At 45.5% G+C, this 27,777-nt stretch overlaps 1 protein-coding gene across 1 annotated transcript in view; it reads right to left on the bottom strand.

Annotated features, from left to right (window-relative positions):
* Nucleotides 1–27,777, bottom strand: part of LOC143961207 (uncharacterized) — a 47,709-nt gene that overhangs the window by 8,308 nt on the left and 11,624 nt on the right. The window contains exons 3-8 of the mRNA XM_077470433.1: nt 22,178–22,319; nt 16,295–16,437; nt 10,097–10,270; nt 8,482–8,593; nt 7,082–7,235; nt 5,007–5,101 (exon numbers count right to left, since the gene is read on the bottom strand). Of these exons, the coding sequence (XP_077326559.1) occupies nt 5,007–5,101; nt 7,082–7,235; nt 8,482–8,593; nt 10,097–10,270; nt 16,295–16,437; nt 22,178–22,319 (820 nt within the window). The remainder of the gene's footprint in view (nt 1–5,006; nt 5,102–7,081; nt 7,236–8,481; nt 8,594–10,096; nt 10,271–16,294; nt 16,438–22,177; nt 22,320–27,777) is intronic.

Here is a 27,777-nt window from a genome sequence, read left to right as displayed (position 1 = left end):
ATCATTCGGGAATAACTGCTGGCGACTTAAGTAGTCCACCTGCCAATTCTCTACTCCCGGAATGAAGACTGCCGATAGGCACAGAACATTCTTTTCTGCCCAAGTTAGAATATGGTTCACCTCTCTCTGAGCTGGGAGACTCTTGGTGCCTCCTTGGTGATAGATATAGGCCACAGATATGGCATTGTCAGATTGGATCCTGACAGGACAATTCTTTAACATGGAAGTCCAGGTTTTCAGAGCCAGACGCACTGCCTGAATCTCTAGGATGTTGATGGGCAAGGCTTTCGGTTCTTAACCACTGTCCCTGGACACAGTCTTCTCTAGTACTGCTCTCCAGCCTGAAAGGCTGACATCTCATTACTACTTTCCAGATCATTGGTCTGAAGGATTTCCCTTTCAGCAGATTCTGTGTTTGTAACCACCAACTGAGGCTTTGGGAAACTCTTGGGCACAGCCGCATTGGCAAGTCCAAAGCTTGGATTGTATTGTTACAAGCAGACAGGACACTGTTTTGTAACAGTCTCAAATGGAACTGGGCATAGGGAGCTGCTTAGAATAAAGCCACAAACTTTCCTAACAACCTCAAGCAAAGGCGAATTGAGGGATTTCTTTTTGACCTGACCATCCATACCAGCTCTTGTATGAAGGCAAGAACACTTTTCTGGGCTGTGTCTGATCCAGCCCAAATACTCCAGCTTTCTAAGTGGTTTTAAGGAAGACTTCTCTAGGTTGAGAATCCAACCTACATTTTCCAGGTAACTAGTTGTAATGTGAACACTTTGCTCCAAGCGAGCCACTGACTGGTCTATTAACACTAGATCGTCTAGGTACGCCCAGACTGTTATGCCCTGTGCTCTTACCCTGGCTAGAGGTACGGCCAGTACTTTTGTGAAAACCCGGGGTTCTGTAGCCAGGCCGAAGGGCAAGGCTACAAATTGAAAGTAGTGTTCTACTTTGAACCCGCAGAAACCTCTGGTGAGCAGGAAATAAAGACATGCAGATATGCCTCTCTGATGTCGATTGACATTGTAGGAAGGAAACTGACTTAATTGACTCCATGCGAAAGGAGCGGATCTTCAGGAATGGATTTAGATTCCTTAGATCTAGAATATGTTTGACATCCCCATTGGGTTTTATTCAAACCTGTTTACGGTACCAAAACCTCAAACCTTGCTCTTCTGTGGGGGGGATCTGTATAATCACCCTCTGAACCAATATTTGGTCTAATGCTTGAAACAGGGATGGCCTTTTCCCTGGATCTTTGGGAATGTTTTATCTCAGAAAACAAGACAGTGGAAACTACTGAAGTTCTAGTTTGTATCCTAGAGACACCATGGAGAGAACCCATCTGTGCTGAATTTCCCTTTGCCAGACTTCTGAGCATTTCAGAAGTCTTCCTCCCACTCTGGTGAGGGGGGGCACCTCTTCATGTTGAGGCTTTAGTATTCTGCTTTGCAGATTTTTGGCCCCAGGTCTTTGGTGCTTTTCCTCTAGAGTCTGATGGCGAAGACCGGCACCTCTGCCTAGAGACCGATGCCCCTGGTGCAGGAGAAATAAAAAAAAAAAAATATCAGTAATCAGTTTAAATGAAGGACGTTTAGGGCCCTCTTTCACATGGGACGGATTTGATGATCTGCCCCGTGGATATGCACTTGCTCAGGGGGGGATTGCTCCGTTGATCCCTGCTGAGCAGGAAGATGACAGGTCAGTCTCTGCACACTGTGCAGGGACGGACCTGTCAGAGCGCCGCTATCCCCTATGGGGGATCAGATGAGGACGGACCGCAGAGTCCGTCATCACACGATCCGATGACGGATGAAAAAGTAGGTTTTTCCGCCGTCACACTTTCGGTTTGGAGCAGGTCGGATGTCACTGCTGACATCCGACATGCTCATAGAGGTTTATGGAGCATCCGTTCAGGTCCACCTGAAAAACTGACAGGCGGACCTGAACGGATCGTTTGTCTGAAAGAGGCTTAATACTAGCAAAAGTACTCTTTCCACTAGAAATCGTCTGGATGCATTTATCCAAATCATCACCAAATAGTCGGTCCCCATGAAAAGGGAAACTAGTCAGAAGCTTTTTGTAAGGTGCTTCGGCTGACCAATTTTTTAACCAAAGGGTTCTACGCATGTGTATTAGCACAAGTGCAAGGCAGGACACCTGGTGAATAGAATCTTTCATAGCGCCCATAGCAAAACAAAATGCCTTTGGTAATTCAACCAACTCACGGGCCTGTTTTGCAGGGAGCTCATTAAGAGCCTCTGTGAGCTGGTCCTTTAAGGAATGACAGATGCCTATTGCTGCGACTGCAGGCTTAGCAACGGTCCCTGCCAGGGAAAAAGAGGATTTTAAACAGGAATTCCAACGTATCTGTTGGATCTTTAAGCATTTGCGCTTTGTCTACTGGACAAGTTAAACGTTTATTCACACTGGAAATTGCAGCGTCAACTGCTGGAACCTTCCATTTCTTGGTGAATTTTTCCTTCATGGTATAGAGAATGGAGAATCCCTCTTTGGAGGGAGAAAATTATCCGGGTGATCCCATTCAGCATAAATTAGCTTTTCTAGAAATGCATGGACAGTAAAATGCATGCAAAGGCTGTAAAGGTTTCAAAGAACCCAAGGCATAAACTGGACTTACAGCTAACTCTGTTAGGGGTAACATGAGAGTGGAGCAAACCATCTCCGTAAGGATTTGTACCTCAGATTGTGAAGCTGAAACATCAACAGTTTCCTCCACAGAGGAATAGTCTGCTTGTTTTTCCTCTCACTCATCTGAGGGTAAATACCTCATCCGGTGCCCACTGTCCCCTTGGAAAGGGGTTTGAGGTGGGGGGGGAGGGGCTCTAGCATGCTTCCTATACCCTTGGATGGAGAATGTAATTAAAGCTGCTATTCTTCCTTCTAAGCCATGCAGGGCAGAGGAAAATGCATCTTCAGTCACGTATACAGGGGCTGAAGTGTGAGCAGCAGTTACACCAATCAGTTCCAAAGACTCACCCTGGCTTGCCATGTCGGGTATCCCCAGAGAGGATGACAGTGTGGAGGCACGACTGGAGTTCACAGCGCTTAGGGGTGGAATTTTTGGTGCCTTAGTAATAACCTTGGAAGCCATAGTGCCAAGTACAAAAGCAGAGGCACTCTAAGAACCATTCTATTTGCTGAGCAATAGTAAAAAAAAAAAAAAAAAAAAAAAGTAGCATAGATTAAACTGATGCTAAATACGGTCTTCTCCTGTACTGAAAGTTCCTGTGTACACCCCTCACATGCTCCAGCACTCCTGTGTCAGCTCTTCATTCAACTGCTGTAGCAGACACATCTAGCGATAAGGGCGTCAGTCTTCATCTCTCCCTGCAGACCTCTCAGATGCAAGCCTGATTGCCTTGCACTGTGTGCTTCACAAAGATGCAGAGTCTGCACATGGTGGGGGGGTCTTAGTTTGAGGTTATTACAAGTGTGCCGTCATACTGAGAATGTTACACTGCCCACTACTTACAGGATGTAATTGTATCTTCACAGTACATGTACCCTCAGCCACTCAGTTTCCCCAATTGGGGGGGAGTGGACTAAAGAACCCCCTCCAGCTGCTAGGACATGCACGCCGTTGTAGCACAGATTAAAAGAGTACGTGTAGTCTTACTCCCTCTAGAGGAGACTTTAAGGCATTACAAGGTTACATATTGAAAGAAAAGGCATAGGTGGACTTTGCAGTTCATAATCTTTTCTCTTACCTTTTTCCTCGCTGCAGGATACTGTTGAAAACAGACAGATCCAAACTTAACCCATCACGGCGTGCAGTGTAGTTAAACCTTCAAAAAGACTGGGTCCCTTAATAGGGGTTCCACTCCTTTGGACTTGTATACCACCCCTCAGGACAACTTTAGGTAATGTAGAAAGACCAAAAAGAGTCCTGGTTCCTAGGGTCCAGCCCTCAAAGAGAAGAGTTACAGGCAAAACCTCATTCTTCTATGTGAGGCCTGGGTACCATCCTGTAGGCGCAGTGGCATGGATGGATCTGGTTGTGGAGGCTTTTTAAATCCAGCATGGATCCCTCCTGGAGCTCCTCAGAGCACTTCACTCGTGACAAACACCGGCGAAAAAAATGGGGAGGTACTCCTGGAAGGAGGAGGGGTTATATAGGGGAGTCAACATCCTGTATTGGGTATACCAGTGTCAACACCTGAAGGTGGCCCATAACCAATTACTTAAGGCTCTGTGTCCCATGATGTACAATAAAGAAATAAAAAAAAAAAAAAAAAAAAAAAAGGGGCATTTTATTTTTCTCAGGAGCCTGCAAAGCATTGCATCCATGATTGGTGGATTGTGGGTGCAATGTCAGGCTCCTGCACACCCTCTCCAGCTTTCTTACCCATACTTCTGTATGGGCTTGGAAGCTGGGAGGAAGTGTGAATAAACTACATGGGCACATATCACACCCACACAGGTCACTGAAACTACAAGCCATCTGCTGTGGTGGCAGATGAGACTTGTAGTTTCTTCATTCACAGATTCCTGTAAATGAATGACATGGCTGTGGGGAGTGGGGTCGAGTCCCACACAAATATTAAAAAATGTGACAGGGGAGAGGATCCCCACCTGTTGTCGAGGGGAGGATGCTGTATAGAACATGTTACACCCCAGATATGGGTGTAACGTTACGAACGGTAAACTTATCCTTTGTGAATATGACCCGGCCCAAAACAGTAACAATACTAAAGTGCGGAAACGTTGGGTTACTTGTGTTTAACATCACCATTCCATTCAACTGACAAATATCAGAACTTTTGTGGGTGGTGTATGCAAGTAAACTGTGCCAGCCTGGTGAGACAAATAATAATAAATAATAAGTGAAAAATACTAAAGAAAGCTTTCACATCAAAGGACTGAAACTGCTATATTTTAGAAAAAGAAAGAAAAAAAAGCTCACTAGTGCATATGAAATAAGAATCATCTGGGTCATCACCAGAGGCAATGTTGAGTCTAATGAAATGTTCACTTACAGGCACTCCTCGGTGACAGACTGTCACTCCATCCATCACTGCTGCCCTCCTCCGACTCCACGCTCTGCTGGCTACAGCTATGGGACATCACCGGCCTGGACAGCAAACAGCAATTATATTAGTCATAATCCTTCACATGAGTATTGTGGTATGAAAACTGCAAAGTAGTTATTGTTCCCTCTGGCAACTGTTTAAGTGCAGAGGTAGCGATTGTGTTGCTGATCCCAGCACAGATACCTTTGGGGAAAATAAGTGAAGGCTAGGTTAAAGTGGTTGTAAACCCTTACAAACCAAACCACTTTGGCCTACAGGTAAGCCTAGATTTTTTACCAAGATATTTACAAAAAAACAGGCACTGCTGTCTACGGCACGCAGGCGCACTGGGCATGCCGCTGCCAACATAGATATGCTGTTAGTGGCGGCTCCTGTGCACATGCGCGGGAGTGACGTCATCGCTGCGAGTGGCCGGAGCAGCTATACCCGGAAGATGGACGATCGTTGGCTCCTGTGTCAGGTAAGTGACACATAATAGGCTACTATGCGATGCATAGTAGCCTATTATGCTTTACCTTTGCAGGGAGGCAAAAAGGAAGTAAACCCATCAGGGTTGGAGTGAACGCAATCCTGTGCTTTGACGATGCAGGACAAACAAAGCAGTACATTACTCACATTTCCTTTGGCTAAAGTAACAAAAAAAGGGAAGCTCTGAGTCAGATTGCTCAGGACTCAGCTCTAGAACAATTACTAGCACTATAACAATACAGGAAGGGGGATAACTTGTCACTCCCAATGGCTAAACTGAGTGGCGGGAGGTGAGTAGGTGTTGCTAGGGAGGGGCGACATTAAAAGTGAACTTTTGCCTTGCTTGGGCAATGCATGAATTTGCTTTCATGTTGAATATTAGGTTAAGAGTTAGGCCCCTTTCACACAAGCGATCCGATCACGCCAAGTTTTTCAGGCAGATTGGATGGTCCATGTATCCCTATAGATCAGGGGGTGTTAACGGACTTGTGTCCATTTACACCTGCCTACCTTCAATCCAACCCAGGCTGCTACAAAAAAATTAAAAATCATGAAGGGGATCCTAATGCCACGTATACACGATCAGAATTTCGGCCAGCAAAAAACCAATGAGAGCTTTTCATAGGAAAATGCAACAGTGTGTGTGCGTATGCTCCATCAGAATTTAGCTGGCCGAATTCCCGCCAGCAAAAATTTGAGCTCAAATTTTCCGATGGAGAAAGTTTGTATGGGAAATTCTGATGGTCTGAAGCAATTGACACAATTCCTACGCATGCTCAGAAGAATTGAACTTGATATTTTTTCTCGGCTCGTCGTGTTGTACGTCACTGCGTTCTTGACGGAATTTGGTGTGACAGCGTGTAGGCAACACAGCTTGACAGCTTGAGTGAATTCCGTCGGGAAAACCATCAGAGTTGCCCATAGAGCAGAGCAAGCTCTGTCAGTGTCCGCTCTGCAGTAACTGAGCAGACACGGACTGGTCATCTGCCTGCTCTGCTCAGCAAAGGAAGGCACAGAGTGCAGGGTAATAAGTGCAACTTATTTCCACTACCATACAGTGCTCTAAATACTAATTGGTGTTACTATAGTATATAGGATTACATTTTTAAGTGTAATAACCAATTAAAGAGTTACTACCCAATATCTATCTCTTTATGTATAATTCATATAGGCATCTTGAGACTCTCCCCATGGCCTCCTCAGGCACTAGTTCAACAGTCCCTGGCAGCCCACAGTAAACAATGCCAGAGCAAGTGCCCCCTCAGCAATCACCCTGCGCAATAATCCATCCAGATTCCAAAATGGAGCCGCTTGTGCATTGTCTACTGTGGGATCCTGGAAAAACAATCTCTTTGAAAATGGGACAGTCTCCTGAAAATAGGGATATCTGTCATCCTTAGGATGGAAGAAAATTGCACTACCATTTTGCTGGACATAGCTTTTCTGAGGTTTTGTGACAACGTAAAACAGAATCCTATAGCCATAACATGCCTGTAGGTAAAGGACTGGTTCCAATATATGATATAATACATACAATATATTCTAATTATTACCTGTTGGGAGGAGCCAGTCTCAGAACCCTGTAAAGCTCAGCAGTGCTTGGGGTCATGGGGTCAGCAGATGTTAATCCCATCTTCTTACCACAAGACATTCTGGGGGTGAACTGCTTTTTGGAGTTACTGGCAGTCCTTGTTGGTGTGCCTGCACCTAAGAATCCAAAGCAGTTAATATAGTGGACCAGTACACATAACAGCACATTTCTGAATGCCAGAAAAAAAAAAAAAAACCCACACCAAAAACAACAACCCATCAATTGCCGCCACACTGCACCCATCACAGGCTGCCTGCCCGGCACTTACCCACTTTTAGTGGCGGGTCAGACAGCGGGTGACTGGTGAGCTGTGGGACGGCTCCTGTGTCGTCCTCCATGCTTCCCCCTTTGGTCTGCTAGGCGTCCAATCAGTTGACTGGTATTAGACCCCACGCTACCTGATTGGCGGAGAGATGGTTCAGTGTTTAGAAAAGCAAATATTCATTTGCTTTTCTAAACACATCTGGGCGGACTGCGAGTGCAATGCTTTGAGCCTTTTTTTTTAAGCCTATTAGAGCCTACAACTCTAATCAGGCGCTTAAAAAAAATAAAAAATAAACACCCCATTGCTGGAATTCAGGTGCCCAGAAAGGGACCGGATCCCTGAATAGGGGGTGACTACAGAAGCCATGGATAGATTCATGCCATGCATGAATCCATCCATTAGTCATAGAGGGGGTGGCGCCCCGTAATGGACAGGCCGCCCCCTGCTTAGGGGGGGGGGGTCCACAGCAGTGGCATAGGTCATTTGGAGTAGAAAATTTGTAGATGCATGGAGCACTTTTTGAAAGCCATTTATATGGTTAGAAATGGCTACACAGTCACCATTGGGACTTTCATACATGTCTGCTGGACTGATGTACGATGCACTTTAATTTTACCGAGAGCACTTTTTACATTTATATGTATTTTTTGCACATATAAAAGCTGCACTTACTCTTTTCTAACAAATTCCTATGTTGTATATGGAATTTTATACACCAAAGCAACCTAGTTTTTTTTTTTTTTTAAACCTTTGCACAAGTGAATTAACATTCATTTACTGAATTAATGAGAACCTTCATAGACATACACACATTTATAAGGCTACTAGCAGGAAAAGCAGGTTACAGGAGGTCCCCGAGTTACGAACCTCCGACTTACGAACAACTCCTACTTTCAAACGGCAGGTGGCACTGGCAGGCACATTGGAAAACGACATTGGAAAGCAGCGGAAAACACAGTTCTGCGCTTGCACGGCCAAATTACGAACAAATCTAACAGAACAGGCAGTCCCTAACCTGTTTGCAACTTGGGGACTGCCTGTACACTTTAGACTAAAATGTAGTTACAACAGTATTCTCAGAAAATTGAAATACTCACTAAGAGCAGACCAAGGTGGCGTCTTCTTCCAGGGGGGCGTTGCAACACCTGGAGTCATATTTAAAAACTGCTGCTTCATGAAAAGTGCTTGATCTGCCTTAAACTGGAGCCTCTGTATAACAGAGTATGTGATGTAAGCCATGCAAGTTATAAGACTTTATACAGCTACAATCATTGTTTAGTTTACTTATTGCTGAAAGAATATCATTGCAGGTTTGGAAAATGGACCCATTTTATTTGCCAAACATTTACAAAAGGACAGAGGTTTAGGGGTCTATACTTACACATTTCACATAGATATCCCATGCATTCTTATATAGTTTACAGTAGACGTGTGCAATTAGTTTAGTTACAAATTTGTTTTTTCGATGAAATGCGACAAATTTGTTAATTCTGAGATATGCAAATGAAAATCCGTTTAATATTTCCAAAAATGAAAATTAAAAAATTTTTTAAAAAAAAATAACAACTATTAGTTTATAGGTATTGGAATTTCCTTTCAAAATTTGTCTGTTAGTGAAGGTAATAAAATAAGAAATGTATCCATTTATCTGAAATAATGAATGTCGCATCTAAATGAATGGAACGTAAATTAATAAAATATCATTATTTTTGGTCTAAATAAGCATTGTTTGGGTCAGTGGTTGCTAGCTTATGAGCTAAAGGGGGGCCTCAAAATGCAACCCCAACACCAAAGGGCCACACAATGTTTAATATATGTAACGCCTAAGAGGACTGTCAAACTGCAGATCTAATAGAGTAAATGAGGGTCAGAGTGTGGACAGGATACATTTTTGGCTGGGGGTGGCTGCAGAAGACAATACCAAACCAGGAACCTGTTACATGAAGTTAGTAGAGATAAATGCAAATACCTAAAACAATGTTCCCACTACAAACGACTGAGATCCAAGGGCCGCATTTGGCCCTCGGGCCACAGGTTGGATGCCAGGGGTTTGGGTCATTTCAGACTAGCAATCTTGTTGCTGACAACATGCAGTCACTGGCCCTTCATGAGGCAACTTTTTATCCTAAGGAGGGACCCAATTGCTGGCCAGGCCAACATGGTGCTCCCTCGCGAGTAGAATTCTGGGCCCGAAAAGGAGTGACTCCATTAGGATAAGCAGCTTGTCACATCAGTAATCTGTCATTGGGGACATTTTGCCAGTCTGACTTGGCACCTAAACATACAAAAGGCTACCCAAAGCCAAAAAGGAGGTGTTCTTGCCAGCAACCACAAACAATACATTTGTTTCCAGGTGGTGTGCTTAGTCCGGTTTCTGAAAGATTTCTACACAGCTATAGACAGGTCATGTCCTGCACTGCTAAACCTATGGTTACAGTCATCAGTTTACTGGTCAACAGCTCGATCTGAGCAGCTGATTGCACTGTAGACTGGTTCCGATTCCTTGGAAGAGGCACCATGGCACAGAGATGCATCATGACATGTCAAGTATGTTTTTATGGAAGCTAGCCGGCAGTTGGAACACAAATTGTAATTACAGTATACATGGAAATGTCAAAGCATTCATTTTATGTAAAATCAGTTTCTAGGTTTCGGACTTCTATCTTATCCTCACAAAGGTAAGTCGTGTTGAAAGATAGAAATGAAAGTCACCTCTCGGCCCAGACGAATGGCCGCTTCTGTGAACTTCTCCCTCTCATCCTGGAAAGCCAGTCTCTGCTCCTCGAACACAGCCCGATCTTCCTGTAGCCTCAACTGCTCCTCTAAGAAGTAAGCATCCCACAGCGGAGACTGCTGCCCTGTCCCAGGAGGAGGTAACATTTGATCCTGCCACAAAGAGAACCATTTCATCCTTAAATAGGAACCATTTTTTCAATTAGCAAATACCTTGGAGTTTATTGTAACTTTAACATAAGGTGGTGCTCCATTCAAAACATTTTAATTTGGCGCAAGGAAGGTTAGACCTTTGTTAGATGTTGATTGATGGAATTTACGCTGGAGACAGAGCATCTCCTCAATTAGAGGAAATTCCACTCAACATTTGTGGTTGATCCAGTGCCCACATTGGGAGATTTCCTCTAACTTCTGTTACATTTAGCATTTCCTTTGTCCATGAGACAGGAAGCAAGCGCAAGTTTCCGTATAAGGGTCATAGGGAGCAATAAAAACCTGGCAGGGTTTTATGCCTTCACCCTATTCTTCCCGTATAAAAAAAAAAAAAAAAAAAAAAAAAAAAAAAAAAGCGCTAACCCATCCCCAAAATTATTTTTTATCATTTTATCCCGGAGATGGGCTTAAAATAAAATCAAGACTACATTTTACTTCAGCACAGCTTATGCTATACTTTTGGCGTGGAATACAAGTTGTTCAACTCATTCTTATCTATATTATGAGGAGTAGAGTTGAAGTGGTTCTAAAGCCAGAAGGTTTTTTTTACCTTAATGCATTGCCCGCATTAAAAAGTAAAAACCTTCCACTAGTTGTGCCCTCCCTTAGAGTCTCAGGGCGATCCAGCATTGTGCCCATCTGCAGCAGCGCTGATTTTCTGTCTCCCCTTTTAGGCTGGGGGAGCTTTAAAGCAACCTTGTAAGATTTAAAAGTTACTCTTGTATTTTTGTATGTGTGCGCTAGTCTGTGGTTCTAGAAAAACTAAAAATAAAGAATACACACACACACACAGCACCTCAGGGGTTAAATCTAAGGTGGGATCTAGATTTGCATCTACATTAGAAAGCCTCTCGCTTTTATTCCCCCCCCCCCCCACCCCCTCTTTTCTCTTGGGGCATTTTCAGACACCTGGATTGTCATTTTCATCTCTTGCTCTTTTTGTATTATATGGTGTTCTCTTATGTATGTGCAAAAATTTTGTGGCATACACATGGATCACCGAGCATGTATTGCAGCGGATTCTCTTTTTTGTTAATTGTCTGCAGTCAATGGATGGAGCCTATGATCTTTAGAGCTACCATTCCTTTCAAAGTTTTATGTTTAATGTGGTTTTGACCAAGGCCTTATAGGCTGAAACCCATCAAACTGTTTCCACATCTGTGTCACGTCAATAAAAAAGAAGATTTTTTTTTTTTAAAGAGCAACTAACCGGAGTGCAGATCATTTTTCTTATGTTCGATTTATATTTAGGTCTTTATGGCAGCACCAACTTTGTATATTCAAGCTTTGGGTGTGGTGTGGTGCCGACCCCCCCGTGTCCACACACACACACACACACACACTTTAAGCTGTCCAAACACTAGTAAATTTACAAAATGAACGGTCGTCCAAAAATCCCATTACAATACTCGATCACTTGAAAAAAGGGCATTTGAAATTACTCCAAAATTTCTATTAAACATACAATTTTAGAGAGAAAGTAACTTCCTGAACAAAAACCACATTTTACGGTTTGAAATTATTAGAGAAAAAAAATTAAAAAATCCACTCTGCCTTTGAATTTTCTTTTTGACTGGTCAAACACAAATGCCAATTTGACCTCAATAATTATTCAAAAGTTGAACAAATGTTCTTGAAATTAAGATTTTCTAATGCAATCCTTTCAGAGTATGGCCAGGTTAAGTGCAAAGTATGAACATGACAAGCAGTTGCATTTTCTATTGCTATAAACCAGCAGTGTTTTCTTCTTCTTTTATTGGGTATTATGTGTAGGTAGGGGGAGTGCTCTGCTGCCTGAGCACAATACAGTTTACAATGCATCTTTTTTATTTTGTTGGGTTTTTAATTGTGGGAGACTGACTTATTCAATCAGCAGCAACATCAAAGAGCTCATGGCTGCACATAAATCCTCCACGTAAATGATCCGCATGGCCACTTATTGCTCTTGAAATCTTCCATTTCTTAATGACTCCCCAGTGTACAAATATATTGTAGCAAGTTTATGTGTTTGAGCAAAAATTGTTTTAGTCATCCAGAATATAAAGACACCATAAATGCTGGCATGTATAAGCTCCACCTAACAATTATTCCATCAAAAAGCCAATAGAAAATATGTGGCTTACTAGATGCCCAGGAGGTTTAAACATTAAAAGCAGAGAATTAAAAAACAAAAAAAAAAATATGATAAAATACATACACACACTAAAATGGTATATATGATTAAATAATAGATTATCTGCATATTACAGGGGAGGCATATGCTAAAAATTTGAGAGGCATGGCAGGAGAGAGGTGGTGGAGATATAGGCAGGCCATAGATTGCACATTTTTTTCCTGCAACCTTGGACTGCAGGAAAGAAATTTGAACAATTCCTCCATCACAGAGAGAGTGTTGAAAGGGGGGGGGGGGGGTTGGGGGAAAATCGATCTTGCTGAGACATTGTGTTCTCCCGGCAGGGGGAAGCCACCCCCGCCAGAAGACAGTGATTATTGCTAGTGGCTATAGCAGCCATTAGCGATAATCACAAGTAAATCTGACATGCTGGTTGTACCCAAATTGATTGCACGATCAACTTTGTACATTCAGCTTACCCATACACGATTCGAGTCTTGGCCGGTTCCTGACGAACTTGGAGAATCAAACCATCCATGGCCTGGCCTAACAGATGCAAGTCAAGGTCCCATCTCAGGTTTAACCGTTGGGGGACCCTAGTTTCCACCAGGCTTTTCCTTCCCCAAAAGCAGTTCTGCCAAGAAAGTTCCCCACGGCGGATAATGACCCCCCTGTACTGCGCAGGCACAGCGCTTGCGCAGTAGGGACCACAACAGACCCGTGAAAATAGCCAAAGCTGAACACCTGTGAGTCAGCTGTACACTGCGCCTGCGTGCCAACACTATAGAAAAAAAAAAAAAAAAAACACACAAACACTTTGTAACAGGGCCCCTTGTGGACTCGCTTCACTCGCCACGCTTCGGGGCACAGTCTCGCTTCGTTCGGCAGATTAATATTCTGACTATGTCCACTTGGATGGTGGGGCTTGAACCTGGACTTAGGGCACAATGTAGTGCGCAGGCGCCGTGTAGAGCTGATGATCAGCTGTTCATCTTCGGAGACTTGGCGGCTCCGTAGTCATTCGTACCGCGCAAGCGCGGCACAGGGGGGTCCTTATGCACCAGGGGAACTTTCTCTGCAAAACACCATCTCCATCACCTCTCCTGGGCAATGGTGCCAAGCTTCCAATGCCCAAGAACCTGAAAAAGGAAACATTTGTGATGAAAATCCAATTAGAAATGTGTTTTGCATTTTGATAGTTCAAATCACGGTAAGGCGAATCGTGGCAAGGCTCCCAATTCTGGTTCTTAATGACCTGGACTTACATCTGCGTTAATCTCCCCCTTCTCTTCCCTACTGTGCCTTTCGGGTACATTTTCAGCATGTGCCTCCACTGTAATGTGCAGATAATCTATTAAGTCGTTTATACAATTTTAGTATTTTTGGATGTGGTTTTTGAAGTTTAAAGCCTGGTACACACTGATTTTTTTTTTCCCATTCAACCCAGCAGGTTGACCGAAAAAACAAAAAACAGTGTCAGCTCTGGTCGAAGCCATTGTACTAATGATCCAACGTTCATACAGAAATCTCCTTTGCTGAGCCACTGTGTTCTGACAGGTGGACACATTGATTCGAACTATCAAAATGCAAAACACATTTCTAATTAGATTTTCATCAAAGGTTTCCTTTCAGGTTCGTGGGCATTAAAAGCTTGCCGTGTTCTGGCGCCGCCCCCCCCAGGACACTCCAAGCTGTGCTCGCCGCCATTGGCTGAGAGCGCTGATCGGGAGTCAGTCGGCTGCTGTTTTTCAAGCAGGTTTGTCCGACACAAGCCAGTCAAAACAGCCAGCTTTTGTCAGACAGGGTGCCATACACACGGGCCGAATGTGACTTTATGTTTAACCAGCTGATGTCTGACATTCGGCCCGTGTGTACAGAGCTTTGCATGTTTTTTCAAATGATCTGCTTTTAGCTGCATTGTTTTCTATTGACAATTTGCTGGAATAATTGATAAGTGGAGCTTATCCACTTGACCTTCAGAAGATTTACCCCCCTATGGCGGGACTGTGATAGTATGGCGGCTATGTCTGACAGACACTTTGTGGGAACCAGTGACTGGTACAAAAAAAATTACACGGTCACTATAGTAATGACACTGGCTGGGAAGGGGTTAAACATTTAGACCCCTTTCACACTGGGGCGTTTTTCAGGCGTTTTTCAAGCGCTTTAGCGTTAAATAAAGCACCTGTAAAGCGCTTGAAAGAAGCCTCATCTGCAGTCCCAATATGAAATGTCAGCGCCCGAAAAACGCTCGTAAAGCGCCGCTTAAACTAGCAGCGCTTTACCAGCATTTTTTGAGCGTTCATGGGGCGCTTTTAACCCCTGCTAGTGGCCAAATAAGGGGTTAAAAGTGCCCACGAAACGCTGCTGCCAGTAGCGTTTTTCGGGCGTTTTACAAGCGCTTCCCATTGATTTCAATGGGAAGGGGCGTTTTAGGAGTGTTGTATTCACCGCTCCAAAAGCGCTGCAAAGAAGCTGCTTGCAGGACTTTTTTTGACGCTCTGCCAGCGCAGCGCCTCAGTGTGAAAGCACTCGGGCTTTTACATTGGGATTGCAGTTGCAGCTTCTTTCAGGCGCTTTTTTTAACGCTAAAGCGCCTGAAAAACGCCCCAGTGTGAAAGGGGTGTAAGGGCAGGGATCCTCAAACTATGGCCCTCCAGCTGTTACCGAACTCAGGGCCGGCCCTATCATGGGAGCACTCCATGCTTCAGTGGCAACGTCACCTCCTTGCCCCGCTCATATGATAGAGATGGGAGGAATTTTCTCATATGCCAGGTGAGTGTAGGGCATGGAAGGAGGGGTAGGGGAAGTCAGGGAAAAGTGTAGAGAGTCAGCATCACAGAGCTCCCAACCCAGCACCGAGATCCCTCAATCTTACACGGACACCCCATTACTGAGCAGAGTGATCCGGAGGGGTGACAAGGACACCACAGATTGGAGGAGCAGAGGGAGGGACCATACGCAGCACAAGGAAGCTCTGCAGTAGCCTGTCTGCATACTACACTAGCTAGTGGTGCGCCAAAATGTCAGCCACCTAAACCTACGCGGCCAAAAGAAAGGGTGCCAATAATGGCCCCGAAAAGGGGACAGGGTCTGCCCCGGGTGCCATCCATTCTTTCCCTCCTCCCCTTCTCCTCTTGCAGACAGCACACTAATCTAATGCCAGGACACTGAATCAGTGTGACATGTCAGGAGGTGGGGCATCGTTACTGCCGCCAGGAAATTCAAATCCAGCTTTGCGACGCAGCAAGAGATCACTGCTCTGATCCGGGAACTGGTGAGGCTGCATTGATCTCTTGTATCGTGTTTTCAGTCTCTGACCATCTCTTTTATCATGTCTACTAGAGGCACACCAAATGGAAATTTTGCCAATATTATTAAGGGATGTGACGGTTTTTATACCCTGCTCTGCAGAGAAGCAAAAACAGACATCCCCGCCGACAGGACAGAGCTCTGTCCAGTCTTCCTCCTCACCGATCAGTGGGTGCCGGAGGTCATTCATTAGCCAGCATCCGCTGATCGGCTTGTGTTGTAACCACAGTACACTCCCTACCTGGATTATAATATATACACACGTGATTCTGCACAGCCCGCCTGCACTGTAGCAGTAAAGCACAGTGTGTGGTCGGGAAATGGTTATACATACCATTGTGCGGTTTTATGTTCTGTTATTTGGTATGACTAAAGCCACTTAGGCTGAAACGCGTCAGTTTGCTAAATTTGATTTGTACACTGGAGTCCATTAACACATTGAAGATCAAGATAAAATGAGAATTCTATGCCTCCACAGGCAATACATAATTTTCTACAGGAGTTGCAAGAACTCCTACAATCACCTTCTGCATCTATACCTGTAGTAGTTGTTGCTGATGACTGATCAGTTCCTTGCTCTGCGCCAGCTCTTCCTTGAGCTCCTTCAACTCCTCCTTGAGCCGCGTCAGTTCCTTCTCATGGTCGGTCACGCTGATCACGTGACTCACCTCAGGCTGAGATGCTGCAGGATTAAAACCGTGTCATTATAAAATGTTGTAAAGTGATTTCATTGATAAGCATAGAGCCCCAAAACATTTCCAACACACGTTTGTACGCAGGGCAAAAACAGAGGCACCCCCCTTAGGTGCTGTGCTGGGGGTGCATCCGGGATGGTGGGAGCCTCTCCTGCATTCAAATTGCCCTGACCATCTTCAGCACTGTATTTAACTGACAGGTCATTCCTGCATAGTACAATTATAATGCAATTGTACAATTGCCTGGCTATCTATAGATAGGAAGGTAAATTTTATAATTACTTGAACTTAATTTTTTATTTTACCATTTCTTTAAAAATTGCCTTCTGGTGTCTGGCCTAGGCCAAAATGATTTCATGCATCCCAGGAGTCTTTATGGGCATTTCATTTCTCTGGAGGAAGAGGCTTTCCCAGCCAAGCGCTCCCTTCTGCTGGTGTTCTGTCAGATGAGCAAACCCATCAGATCAGCTAACGTAAGGGACGATCAATCAGCTGCGCATGTGTTCCGACACTACCAGGTTTGCTAATCTGACAGAACACCTGCAGTCAGAAGGCCGCAGCAGACATGTTACTACACCCAGCTACGTCTTACGCCTTAAAAGTACATTTTAGCAGTAACGTGAGCAGATATAAATATAGTATATTGACATCTGTGATGTGGTTTTGATGTCACATTTTCAAAGAAGCTGAATGCCAGGCGTCGGAAGGTGGCGGAGGCCATGTTGGTACATCCCGCACTGCTCAGCACTAAACCTTTAGGCCAGTGGTCATGAACCCTGTCCTTAGGGCCCACTAACAGGCCAGATTTGCAAGATAACAGAAATACATCACAGGTGATATAATTTGCTGCTCAGTGATTGCTGTATTCTAGTCTGCATCTCCCCAAGGTAATACATAAAACTTGGCCTGTCAGTGGGCCCTGAGGACAGGGTCGATGACCACTGCTTTAGGCTTTCAAAATTAAACACCACAGATGTCAATATAGTATATTTATATCCGCTCACTTTATTGCTAAAATTACTCAGAAATTTAAAAGATGTAGCTGGGTGTAGCAAGATGTCTGCTGCTACCTTCTGACTGCAGGTGTTCTGTCAGATTAGCAAACCAGGTAGCGATGGAACATATGCACAGCTGACATAATGTCTCTTCCATTAGCTGACCTGATGAGCTTGCTCATTTGACAGGACACCTGCATGTCTGAGCTAAGGGCAAATGGATTACAGAAAGTAAATGCTACACAAATCTTCTGCCCTTACTCAAGATGGCCATAGCTAGAAATATTAGGGGGGAGTTTCAACAAAATAAAGCATGGAGACATGGATGGATGAGTTTGCTTTGAATACTATAGATCAGCGGCCTCCAAACTGTGGCCCAGGGGCCAGATCAGGCCCTTTGCTTGCCTTCATCTGGCCCTTGGGGCACCATCCCTCCCACAGACACCAAAGTTGGGACATTTTCTACTCCCATTGGCAATGGTCTGGCCCCCCTAAAGCCTTAAAGCGGAGGGCCGGTTAAAAAAAAAAAAAAAAAAAAAAAAAAAGTCAGCAGCTGCAAACACTGCAGCTGCTGACTTAACACACTCACCTGTCCAGGGCGCCCGCGATGTCGGCCGCCCGAGGCCGACCCGTCCCTCGGCTCTCGGGTCCCGGCGCCGCCATCCCTTGTAAGGGAAACAGGCAGCGGAGCCTTATGGCTTCACTGCCCGTTTCCTACTGCGCATGCGCGAGTCCCGCAGCTACTGCGCATGCGCGAGTCCCGCAGCGCTTTCTGAATGGGACGCGCTGTGTTCTGGAACACACAGTTCCCAGAACACAGCGCGACTCATTACCCAGAAGACGCCGCGACGAAGAGAGAAGACAGAAGATCTCCGCGGAGGAGGAAGAGGAAGATTAGGAGAAAGTGCCTAGCAACAGGCATTTCTGGTAAGTAAAAAAAAAAATAAAATTCCCTTTTTTTTTTTAGATTTTTTGTAATTTAACATTTTTTTTGTTTTTCAGGGTGGCCCTCCCCTTTAAGGACAGCAAACTGGCCCTTTGTTCAGAAAGTTTGTAGATCTCTGCTATAGATGGATTAAATAGTGTTTTTGGTGCTCAGATAGTTAACTTCACTTTAATCAGGTGCTCTGAGCACTTCAGATAAACAGAGCCAGCCAAACAGAGCCAACCACTGGCACACTGACAGCTTACCTCCACTGGCCAAACATGAAGAGACATGCTCTCCCAGTATAGCGGTGGGAATTATAAGTGACAGCCCAGCACTGCTCTGCATGCACTTATACTGATGTAACCTCAACTTTGGCATCTTTGCTCAAGTACCAGAGGACCTTTAAAGGGGTTGTAAACCTTTGTGTTTTTTCACCTTAATACATCCTTACAGTCACCGGCCCCCCTGAGCCCCCGTTTTACTTACCCGAGTCCCAAATCAACGTGGGCGTGATCCTGCGTCGTTTTCCCCCAGCTCCTGTCGGCTCTTCATTGGATGATTGATGGCAGCGCAGCCATTGGCTCCTGCTGCTGTCAATCACATTCAATGACGTGGCCACCGGGGCCAGAGTCATACAATTGGCGGCTATGGATGCAGATTGTATGGCACGGGAGCGCGCCCGCAAGCTAACCGCCTTGGGATGAAATATGAGCAGAGCATATCCCTCTTTAGTGTGTACGTCTCAATTAAGATCACTAAGGCCCCATGTACACTGCTGCTGCTAAATGGACGTTCAGAGGCAGTTGGACACTTTTTCAACTGCCCCTGAACTCATTCAATGTTATCTTATGTGTACATGTACACATGTTCGTGTGTCTAAACATAGTAAGCCGTGTTTAGTTTATAGGAGTTTTTGGCCAAAAGTTTTTTGTTTTTTTTAGAAAACGCTTCTAAAAAGGCAAACACGGCATGTAAACGTGGGTTACTATCTGTCAAGTTAAATCGTCCAGGAGGGGGGGGTTGTAAAAACGTCCCGTGTACATGAAGCCTAAGTGTCACTTGTCTGCGGCTTTGTTCCTCTGTTATCAGCACAAGTCACTTCTGACAAGTGTTCCTGACACCAAAAGAAAAATGGTGTCAGGGTTTATATATTCTGGGTAGGCAGATACAATGAAAGGACTGGCTGCTCTAACAAGTCACGGTTTACGTTTCCTAAATACAGGCGATTGTGCATACAACTGAAGTTTATTCTGTTTGTACTTTGCCTTCCCTGCCCCCCCCCAAATCAACGTATTTATGAAATTTTAAAGCGGCGCTAAATGTACATTTCCTTCAATAGTCCCCGTCCCTCTTCGGCAACAGCATCTTTTGCTAGGCTTCAACCATCTTCATTAGCCCATGTGCGGTGTTGTCACTCTTGCACATGCGCCGGGGTCACTCATCCCAGCACACAGGGACAGTGCCAGTGATGCAAGTTGAGCTCAGGTTACAAACTGGAGAAGACAGCGAGCAGGTAGGTAGGTAGGTGTATTTTATTGAAAAGGCATTGCATGTTTCCACTGCACTCTTTTATGATAGCGTGGCTTTTAGATTTACCTTTTTTTGACCCAGTGATATCATTACTGAGCCACTATGCTTCTCTATGCAGTGCAGACGGGGTTCTGTACATGGCTTCCTGAAAACATAGCACCGTGCCTCAGTACTCCCCTACAACCCCTTAGCCCTGATGCAAGCAGTGATCTGGCTCTTAGGAGATATATAATATTATTAAAATGTCTTGAGGGGTGGATGTCCATCTGGAGGAGGGGGTGTTCCCAAGCGGATTAGATTTGCACGCAGACTGTCCTAGGCAACACCCACATGCGATACTGAGCCTGCATAATTGAAGGAAATGAAAGCTGATGAATGAAGGGGGTGGGCCAGGAATGGGGTGGCTGAGGAGGAAAGATCTAGATAATGCTGGACATCCTACAGCCAGGAAGTGAGGTGGGCCCTGACTTGCTGCAACCTCTAATGCAGCTCACAGTTTGGGTTTTCTTTAAAGAAAATTTGGAAAACCGAACACTTTAGCAGTGCAGTTTTTTTTTGTTTTTTTATTGTATAAACTATACATACATTTTGCAATTAAATAACATTTCTAATCCTATGAAATGAATCACAAGAGTCCCCCTTTACGTCAGAGTCCAGAGTATCCCTTTTTTCGCTGAGTTTCCTTACACTGTAAAGGGGGACTCTGCAGACTATGATGTAAGGGAGAACTCTGGGGCCTATAACATAAGGGATGCCCTGGTTTAAGGGGGGGGGACACTGAACTCTGATGTATGGAGAGGACTCTGATGTAAGGGAGAACACTGTGGCCTGAAGCTGAAGCGGTTAAACTCTAGCCATTTAAGTTTTGGTTAGTATGAGGAGGGATGTATGCCCTTGTCAGGTTTTCAAAGTAGTCTGTGCCCCTGTTTGTAAGACTTCTCTATTCCACCGTCTCCCAAGGTTGGGTAGAGATGGATAAAAATTTGAATGCTTCAGTAGGGACCAGATGAATTTTTATCTGTGTGTGGCCTTCCAAGTTGGACATGTGCCGAACAGATACGCTGGAAAACTTTCAAAGATCAGTGGACGCAGCCGCTCATCGTGTATTCCGACAGCAGAGTCCCGCTGTCTGAATACAATGCCCCAGCATGGGACATCTCATCACTTGTGTGGATGGAGAACCACACAAAAAAAGTCGTACCAGCCTTAGAAAAGGAAGTTAGAGGGAAAAATCAGCCTTACACAGGTACAGCAATAAATAAGATGACAAAGGATCAATCTCCTCACCATATCATAAAAAATTCAGTATACTGAACATACAATATTTTAGCAGCTACTCCATACACAAAGGAATGCACATTCTCTTGTGATCCACCCAGCTATGTTATGCTACATGGCCGCAGAGCATGAGTGACAATACACCTGTGTTATTAGGCTCTGACCAAAGCAGTAGTTCCCCCAATTCCGAAGCTGCACATCAAGTTTGGGGCAATGACAAAGTGGGGGAGAGTTACTAAAACTGGGGCAATCTGGTGGAGCTGTGTATGGTAGCCAATCAGCTTTTAACCTCAGCTTGTTCAATTAAGCTTTAATAAAACCTGATTGGTTTCCATTTGGAGCTGCAGCAGATTTTACACTCTTCACATTAGGTGTGCGCCCAGGGTGTGTCGGATATGCCTGGGCACACTCTAATCACCCTGTGCATTGCCAATTCCCCCTGCTTCCTGTCTCCATCCTGCAGTGCTGCTAGCTTCCCTCCTCAAGAGCAGGGAAGGGACTGGTAAAGATTTAATTAACCGGACCACAGCGAGTGATCTGTACTGATTGCTCCTGTCTTCATTCTTGACTGAAGAATAGTAAACTTGGCTGCAGAGAAAGGGACTGGGGAATCTGTCTTCAGTTTCTTTGTCTCAAAAGTGACACATCAGGGGTCTGTTTAGACCCTTAATATTTCACCAAATCCCCATAAACGGGGCTCCTAGGAAAAAAAAAAAAAAAAAAAACACCTGACAAATCTTTCATTGCTCTGCACACACACACACACACACACACACACACACACGTATGTTTGTGCTCTGCAGTGCACACCCTTGCGCAATAGGCTGAGCAAACCAATGACCAATCAGTTTTAGTAAGTATCCGTGTATCAGTTCAGCATCAATGCCCCAAAACTAGCACGTGGCACAGGAATTATGAGAATGCAGCTTCCTTCACAGCCCAATCACAAGAATATTTTGTTTTATTTTACAGGACAAAAACTACACCATGGCTCACCGCGGGCTTCTAAAACCTCTACAAGCTGCTTGAGGCTGTTCCATTGCTTCTTCAGGCTGCTTGTAAACCCAGCATCTGCCACCCGGGTAGGTCTTGCACGTCCACCACGCTTGTTCACCCCCGAGGAATCCTGGGTAAAAGCCTAGTTTCAAAAAAGGATGCACACAGGACACGAGAATGCATAGCATAAAAGTAAAGGTCACTTTTGGGATAGAATATATACATACACTAGATCAGTGATGGCGAACCTTGGCACCCCAGATGTTTTGGAACTACATTTCCCATGATGCTCTGGCACAGTGTAGTGGAGCATCATGGGAAATGTAGTTCCAAAACATCTGGGGTGCCGAGGTTCGCCATCACTGCACTAGATACAACTTGTACATTCACCTCCATCTAAGGACATTTTAGGCCTTTTCCCCAGGGGGGGGGGTACCACAGCGTGGGTCCGTGCGAGGGCTGTATTTACCCGCACAGGTGTTCCGTGCATCCCTGTGCAGGCAGTCCTATTAACGTTAACTGGAACACAGCAGCTGTGTCCAGGCGCTGCTCCCAATTTAATATCTATGTGGGGTTGCAGACAGTGAGTTTGGGGACCTGCACCCGTATAGATGTTAAAATTGGAAGCAGTGTGTGTCTTCAGCCGCTGCGTCCCAATTGACATGAATGGGACTGCCTGTACAGGGATGCACAGAATACCAGTGCATCTCTGTGCAGGTAAACACAACCTTCACACGGTGCATGCAACCCAAAAAATAAATCAAAAAAAAAAAAAAAATGGAATTACGTACCGGTAATGTCCTTTTCCAGGAGTCTTTCAGGACAGCCACCTTAGAGAGACACCGGCTCCTCCCCTCTTAGGAAACACCGCCTTCATTTTCAAGATTTAAGCCTCCTCCTCCCTTCATTCCTCAGTTCTTCCAGAGTACCTCCGGCCAACTGGGGAGACACAAGAACACGTCACACAAACTTTTAGTCTTACCTGACGGTCTCATGTGATGAGTTCCCGATGGTCTGCAAAAAACTTGGGTGGGAACCAGTGCTGTCCTGAAAGACTCCTGGAAAAGGACATTACCGGTACGTAATTCCATTTTTCCCCCAATCGTCTTTCAGGACAGCCACCTTAGAGAGGATAAGCGAGTACATTACCTTAGGGTGGGACCACTGCCTGCAGTACTTTACGGCCAAAGGCTTGGTCTTTGGCTGACAGAAGATCCAGTCTATAATGTTTCAAAAACGTAGAAACACTGGACCACGTTGCAGCACTACAGATCTGTTCAGGAGATGCCCCAGCCCACTCTGCCTGAGAAGTTACCACTGCCCCGGCTGAGTGTGCTCTAACCCCAACTGGGGGATCTAACCCCCCTGTCACGTAAGCCTGTCCAATGGCTAACCTTAACCATCTAGCTATCGTACGTTTAGAGGCTTTGGAACCCTTCCTAGCCCCAGAAAACACCACAAAAAGTGAATCAGATTTCCTGAACTGACTTTGTGCAATCCAAATAATGAAGAACACATCTTTTAACATCTAATCTGTGAAACATGTGTTCCTGTTTTCTTACTGGATTCGAACAGAAAGTAGGTAGCACAATCTCCTGTATTCTATGGAAACTAGAGGCTACCTTAGGTAAAAAAAGGCCGGATCCATCTTAAAAACCAAATGATCCGGAAAAAACCTGAAAAAAAAGGTGCCCTAATATAAAGGGCTTCGAGTTCACTTACTCTCCTTGCTGTAGTGATTGCCACCAAAAATACCGTTTTGAGAGTGATCAATTTTAACGAGCAAGGTTCTAACGGCTCAAAAGGTTCCCCTGTGAGAACCTGTAAAACTAAAGCAAGATCCCGACTGGGAAGGGGGCGACCAAAGGCTTGGTCTTCGCCTACTTAAGGCTCTGAAGAACCTTACTATCCCAAGGTCTGACATTAGATGTCTATCCAGAAATACGCTTGAAACGGATACCTGACTCTCCAATGTTTCAGGGCTAACCCCTTATCTGCCCCTGACTGCAGGACCTCTAGAACGGCCCCCGAGCTGCGCTCATTGAAGGAGTTCTCTGAGCCCCAGCTATTGAACCGCCTCTATACCTTCAGGAAAATGGTCTGAGCTTCCATTTACCTGCAATTCAAAAGAGTGGCTACTAAACAGTCTGAGACCCCTTTGTCCTTCGGTAATTCCTCAGTAGCCAAGCTGCAAGGTTCCACCTGGGGACAGCAGATTGGACCCTGGGAAAGGAGACACTCCTAGACCGGGAAAAAACCCAGGGGAGTTCCACCGACAGGCCCTTCAGAATGGAGAACCACGGCCTCCTGGGCCAATGAGGTGCGATTGGAAAGAGATGGTAATCTCCACCTGGAACTTCCTTAACCCTGCAGGAATCAGGACGGGAATCAGGACGGGAAGGGGGAAAGCATAGCACCTAGAGAAACCCTAAGTCTGTGCTTAGTGCGTCTGCTCCCGACATCCCATCTCCCCTGCTCATAGAACGGGAGATGGCTTCTTTCGCGTTTTCCCTTGGGGAAAAAGTCTATCGAAGGAATCCCCCTCCTTTCCACCGGATCACTGGAAGGACAGGAATTTAACATTTGGTCCATCTGAGGGTGGCTTTCGCTAAGGCCCCTAAGGCTCTGCTCCAGAAGCCCCCGTCTTATTGACGTAAGCCACTGCCAAGGGATTGCCTCCATGACTCCTACCTAATGTCCCCAGAGCACTCTGAGGGGTCCTGAGAACCAGATCTACTGCTCTCAACTCCCTCCAATTTTGAGGGTCTCTTTGACTCCTTCCTCCTTGGATATTGGCCAAATCCACTCTAGGCCTTGTGACAAACATGTTCCCCTTTCCCACCAAAGAGACTTTAAAATATGGGCTGTGTAGTATTATCTCAATGCTCTAAGTCGGCCATTCACTGCCACCTTGCCAGCACAGGACTGTCAGCTGTGACCTTTGCCATTCAGTGATCAGTCGTGAGCCACCGTGCTAAAGCTAGCAACGGACACCCTCGTGATTTGGCACAGGGTGGACTAGAACTCAGACATACGCAACCCAACAGCAACCTGCGCCTTTGGGAGACGGCGCGCATTGTCACACGCCACCGCTCCTGGTTTCTTTACCTGAGTTAGAACCGAAACCAAAGAGTCCTAAGACCCCCTACTGTGGTCCCAAACCTTCAAGATGAATAGTTTGCAGAGGACGGTAACGTAACCCCGTACACTGAACAGCTAGGAGCGTGGATGTCAGTAAGCTCAACCTGACCTTCCTCACTGAGTTCTGACAGTTGCTCTGGAGAAACCACAGTGCTTTGTTTACCTTCCGGATTTTCTCCAAGGAGGGAAGCCCCCTTTTTTTTTTTTGTTGAGCCCAGCACCTACCCCAGGAAGGTGACCCCTTGGGAAGGAGTTTAAGTTGAGTTTCCCTAGGTTCAGAGGCCAACCCAAGCTCACTAATAGGTCCTTTGTAAGCTGTGGATCCCCGTTTAACTGCGCCAGAGAAGGGACAAACAGGAGAAGATCATCAAGATACATGATCACAGAGACTACCCTGAGACGCAGGAAGGATAGAACCTCTACCATCGCTTTGGTGAAGATACGAGGGAGAAGGGGATAGCCCAAAGGGGAGTGCTTTGAACTGAAGGTGTAGCACCCCTACAGAGGTTATCACTGCCAGCCTGAGGAAACGCTGGTGGCTCTCTGCGATGGAAATATACAGGTATGCATCCTTACTATCGATGCCCTGAAACAGTTTTGGTGGAAGAGGTGCCCTCACCCCGTGACTAAAACCAACCAAAAACTTCTGTAGGTGACCAAGACACCCAGACGATTCAGGATCAGGATGAGCCTGAACTTTTCCGAAGGCTTGCAAACCACAAATGAGAGAATAGAAGCCTTGCCTGTTTAACCTGCTGGGACCTTTATTACCACTTCCTATTCCTCTAACTCCTGAAGAGGAAAGAAGGGCACATTTTGTCAGCTCAGTGACAAGGAGTCTCAAAGGGGGAAGCTCTGAAAACTCCACACGGTAACCTCTTCTGATGATCCCCAACACAAACTGGTTGGAGGTGATCATCTCCCACTGGGGGAGGAAGGACCCTTTAACTGCTCCCCCTATTTTTTCTTAAGGGGAAAGGCCTCTTTCTTATAAGCCGTGCGATAGCACTGCTTCAAGACCTGGCCCAAACAGCAGGTCTCCTCTAAAGAAGAATTCCACAGAGCTTTGATCTGGACGCCCTGTCCCTCTGCCATGTCTACAGCCTTAAGGCCCTCCAGGCTGAGTTGGTCAGAGCCGAGGACCTTGCATACAATCGAATGGATTGAGCCGAAGCATCCGCAGTGTATGCCAACTCCTTAAGCAGCACGGGAAAAGGAGGATAGAAAAGACTCCTCTGCCGTCATTGCTTCATCTGGATAAGCCAATACTTTGTACTACGAGCCACCACTGTGGCTGCTATGGCAGGCTTAGAGATTTCCTTATGGTAACACCCAGGCATTTTCAAACCATAGGGTCTGAAAGTACCCCCATGTCCCCAAGGACAGGTCAGTATGCCTGGACATCTGAGAAAAGGCCGCATCTAACCTGGGGGATTTTATTCCAGATGAGAGCCTCCTCTTCCGCCCAAGGAAACCTTTGCTTTAAATGCACCAGAAAAACTGGAGTTAGTACTTACCGGTAACTCCTTTTCCGGTGGTCTTCCAGGACAGCCCTTGAGAGATGGAGCTCCTCCCATCGACACAGGAAACACATTGCCACAGTTCAAAAGGCGGTCCCTCAGGTCCCTGGTCAGTCATTCACCAAGAACCGAAGGATGGAACTGAAAAACATATAAACCATAACAGGTAATAACATTAGTACATCACTATAATCAAATAAAGGGTGGGATCGTGCTGTCCTGGAAGACCACCGGAAAAGGAGTTACCGGTAAGTACTAACTCCAGTTTTCCCAAGTGTTCTTCCAGGACAGCCCTTGAGAGGATCCCCAAGTACTTACCAGATTAGGGGGGGGGACCACGGCCTGGAGGACTTTCCTCCCAAAGGCCTGATCCTGACTAGACATTAAGTCCAGTCGGTAATGCCTTGTAAAGGTGGAAAAGCTTGACCATGTGGCTGCTTTACATACCTGCTCCGGGGTGGCACCAGCTCTTTCTGCCCAGGATGCAGACAACGCTCTTGTGGAGTGAGCTTTAACACCCTCAGGAGGATCTCTATTCAAGGCCTTATACCCCTCTGCTATAGCTAGCCTAATCCATCTAGCTATGGTTACTTTTGAAGCTTTCTGTCCCCTACGCTGTCCGGAAAAAAAGGACAAAAAGGGAGTCTGAGATTCTGAATGGATTTGTTATTTTAAGATATTCTAGAATACACCTCCTCACATCCAATAAATGAAAACGTTCCTCTTTCTCATTTGCTGCATTTTGACAAAAAGAAGGGAGGACAATATCTTGGGACCTATGGAAGCTAGATGCTACCTTTGGTAAGAACCCAGGGTCTGTCTTTAGTATGACTCTGTCTTCTAGGATCTGTAGGAATGGTTCCCTGATGGATAGGGCTTGGATTTCACTGACCCTACGGGCTGAAGTGATTGCCACCAGGAGTACTGTCTTAAAATGTA

Source organism: Lithobates pipiens, unplaced genomic scaffold (assembly GCF_037356315.1).
Source record: "Lithobates pipiens isolate NorthernLeopardFrog02 unplaced genomic scaffold, aLitPip1_a1.2 Scaffold_8, whole genome shotgun sequence".
In the NCBI taxonomy this organism is placed as follows: domain Eukaryota; kingdom Metazoa; phylum Chordata; class Amphibia; order Anura; family Ranidae; genus Lithobates; species Lithobates pipiens.
The sequence above is the reverse complement of the archived record's forward strand: the minus strand, read 5'-3'. Positions and strand labels throughout refer to the sequence as shown.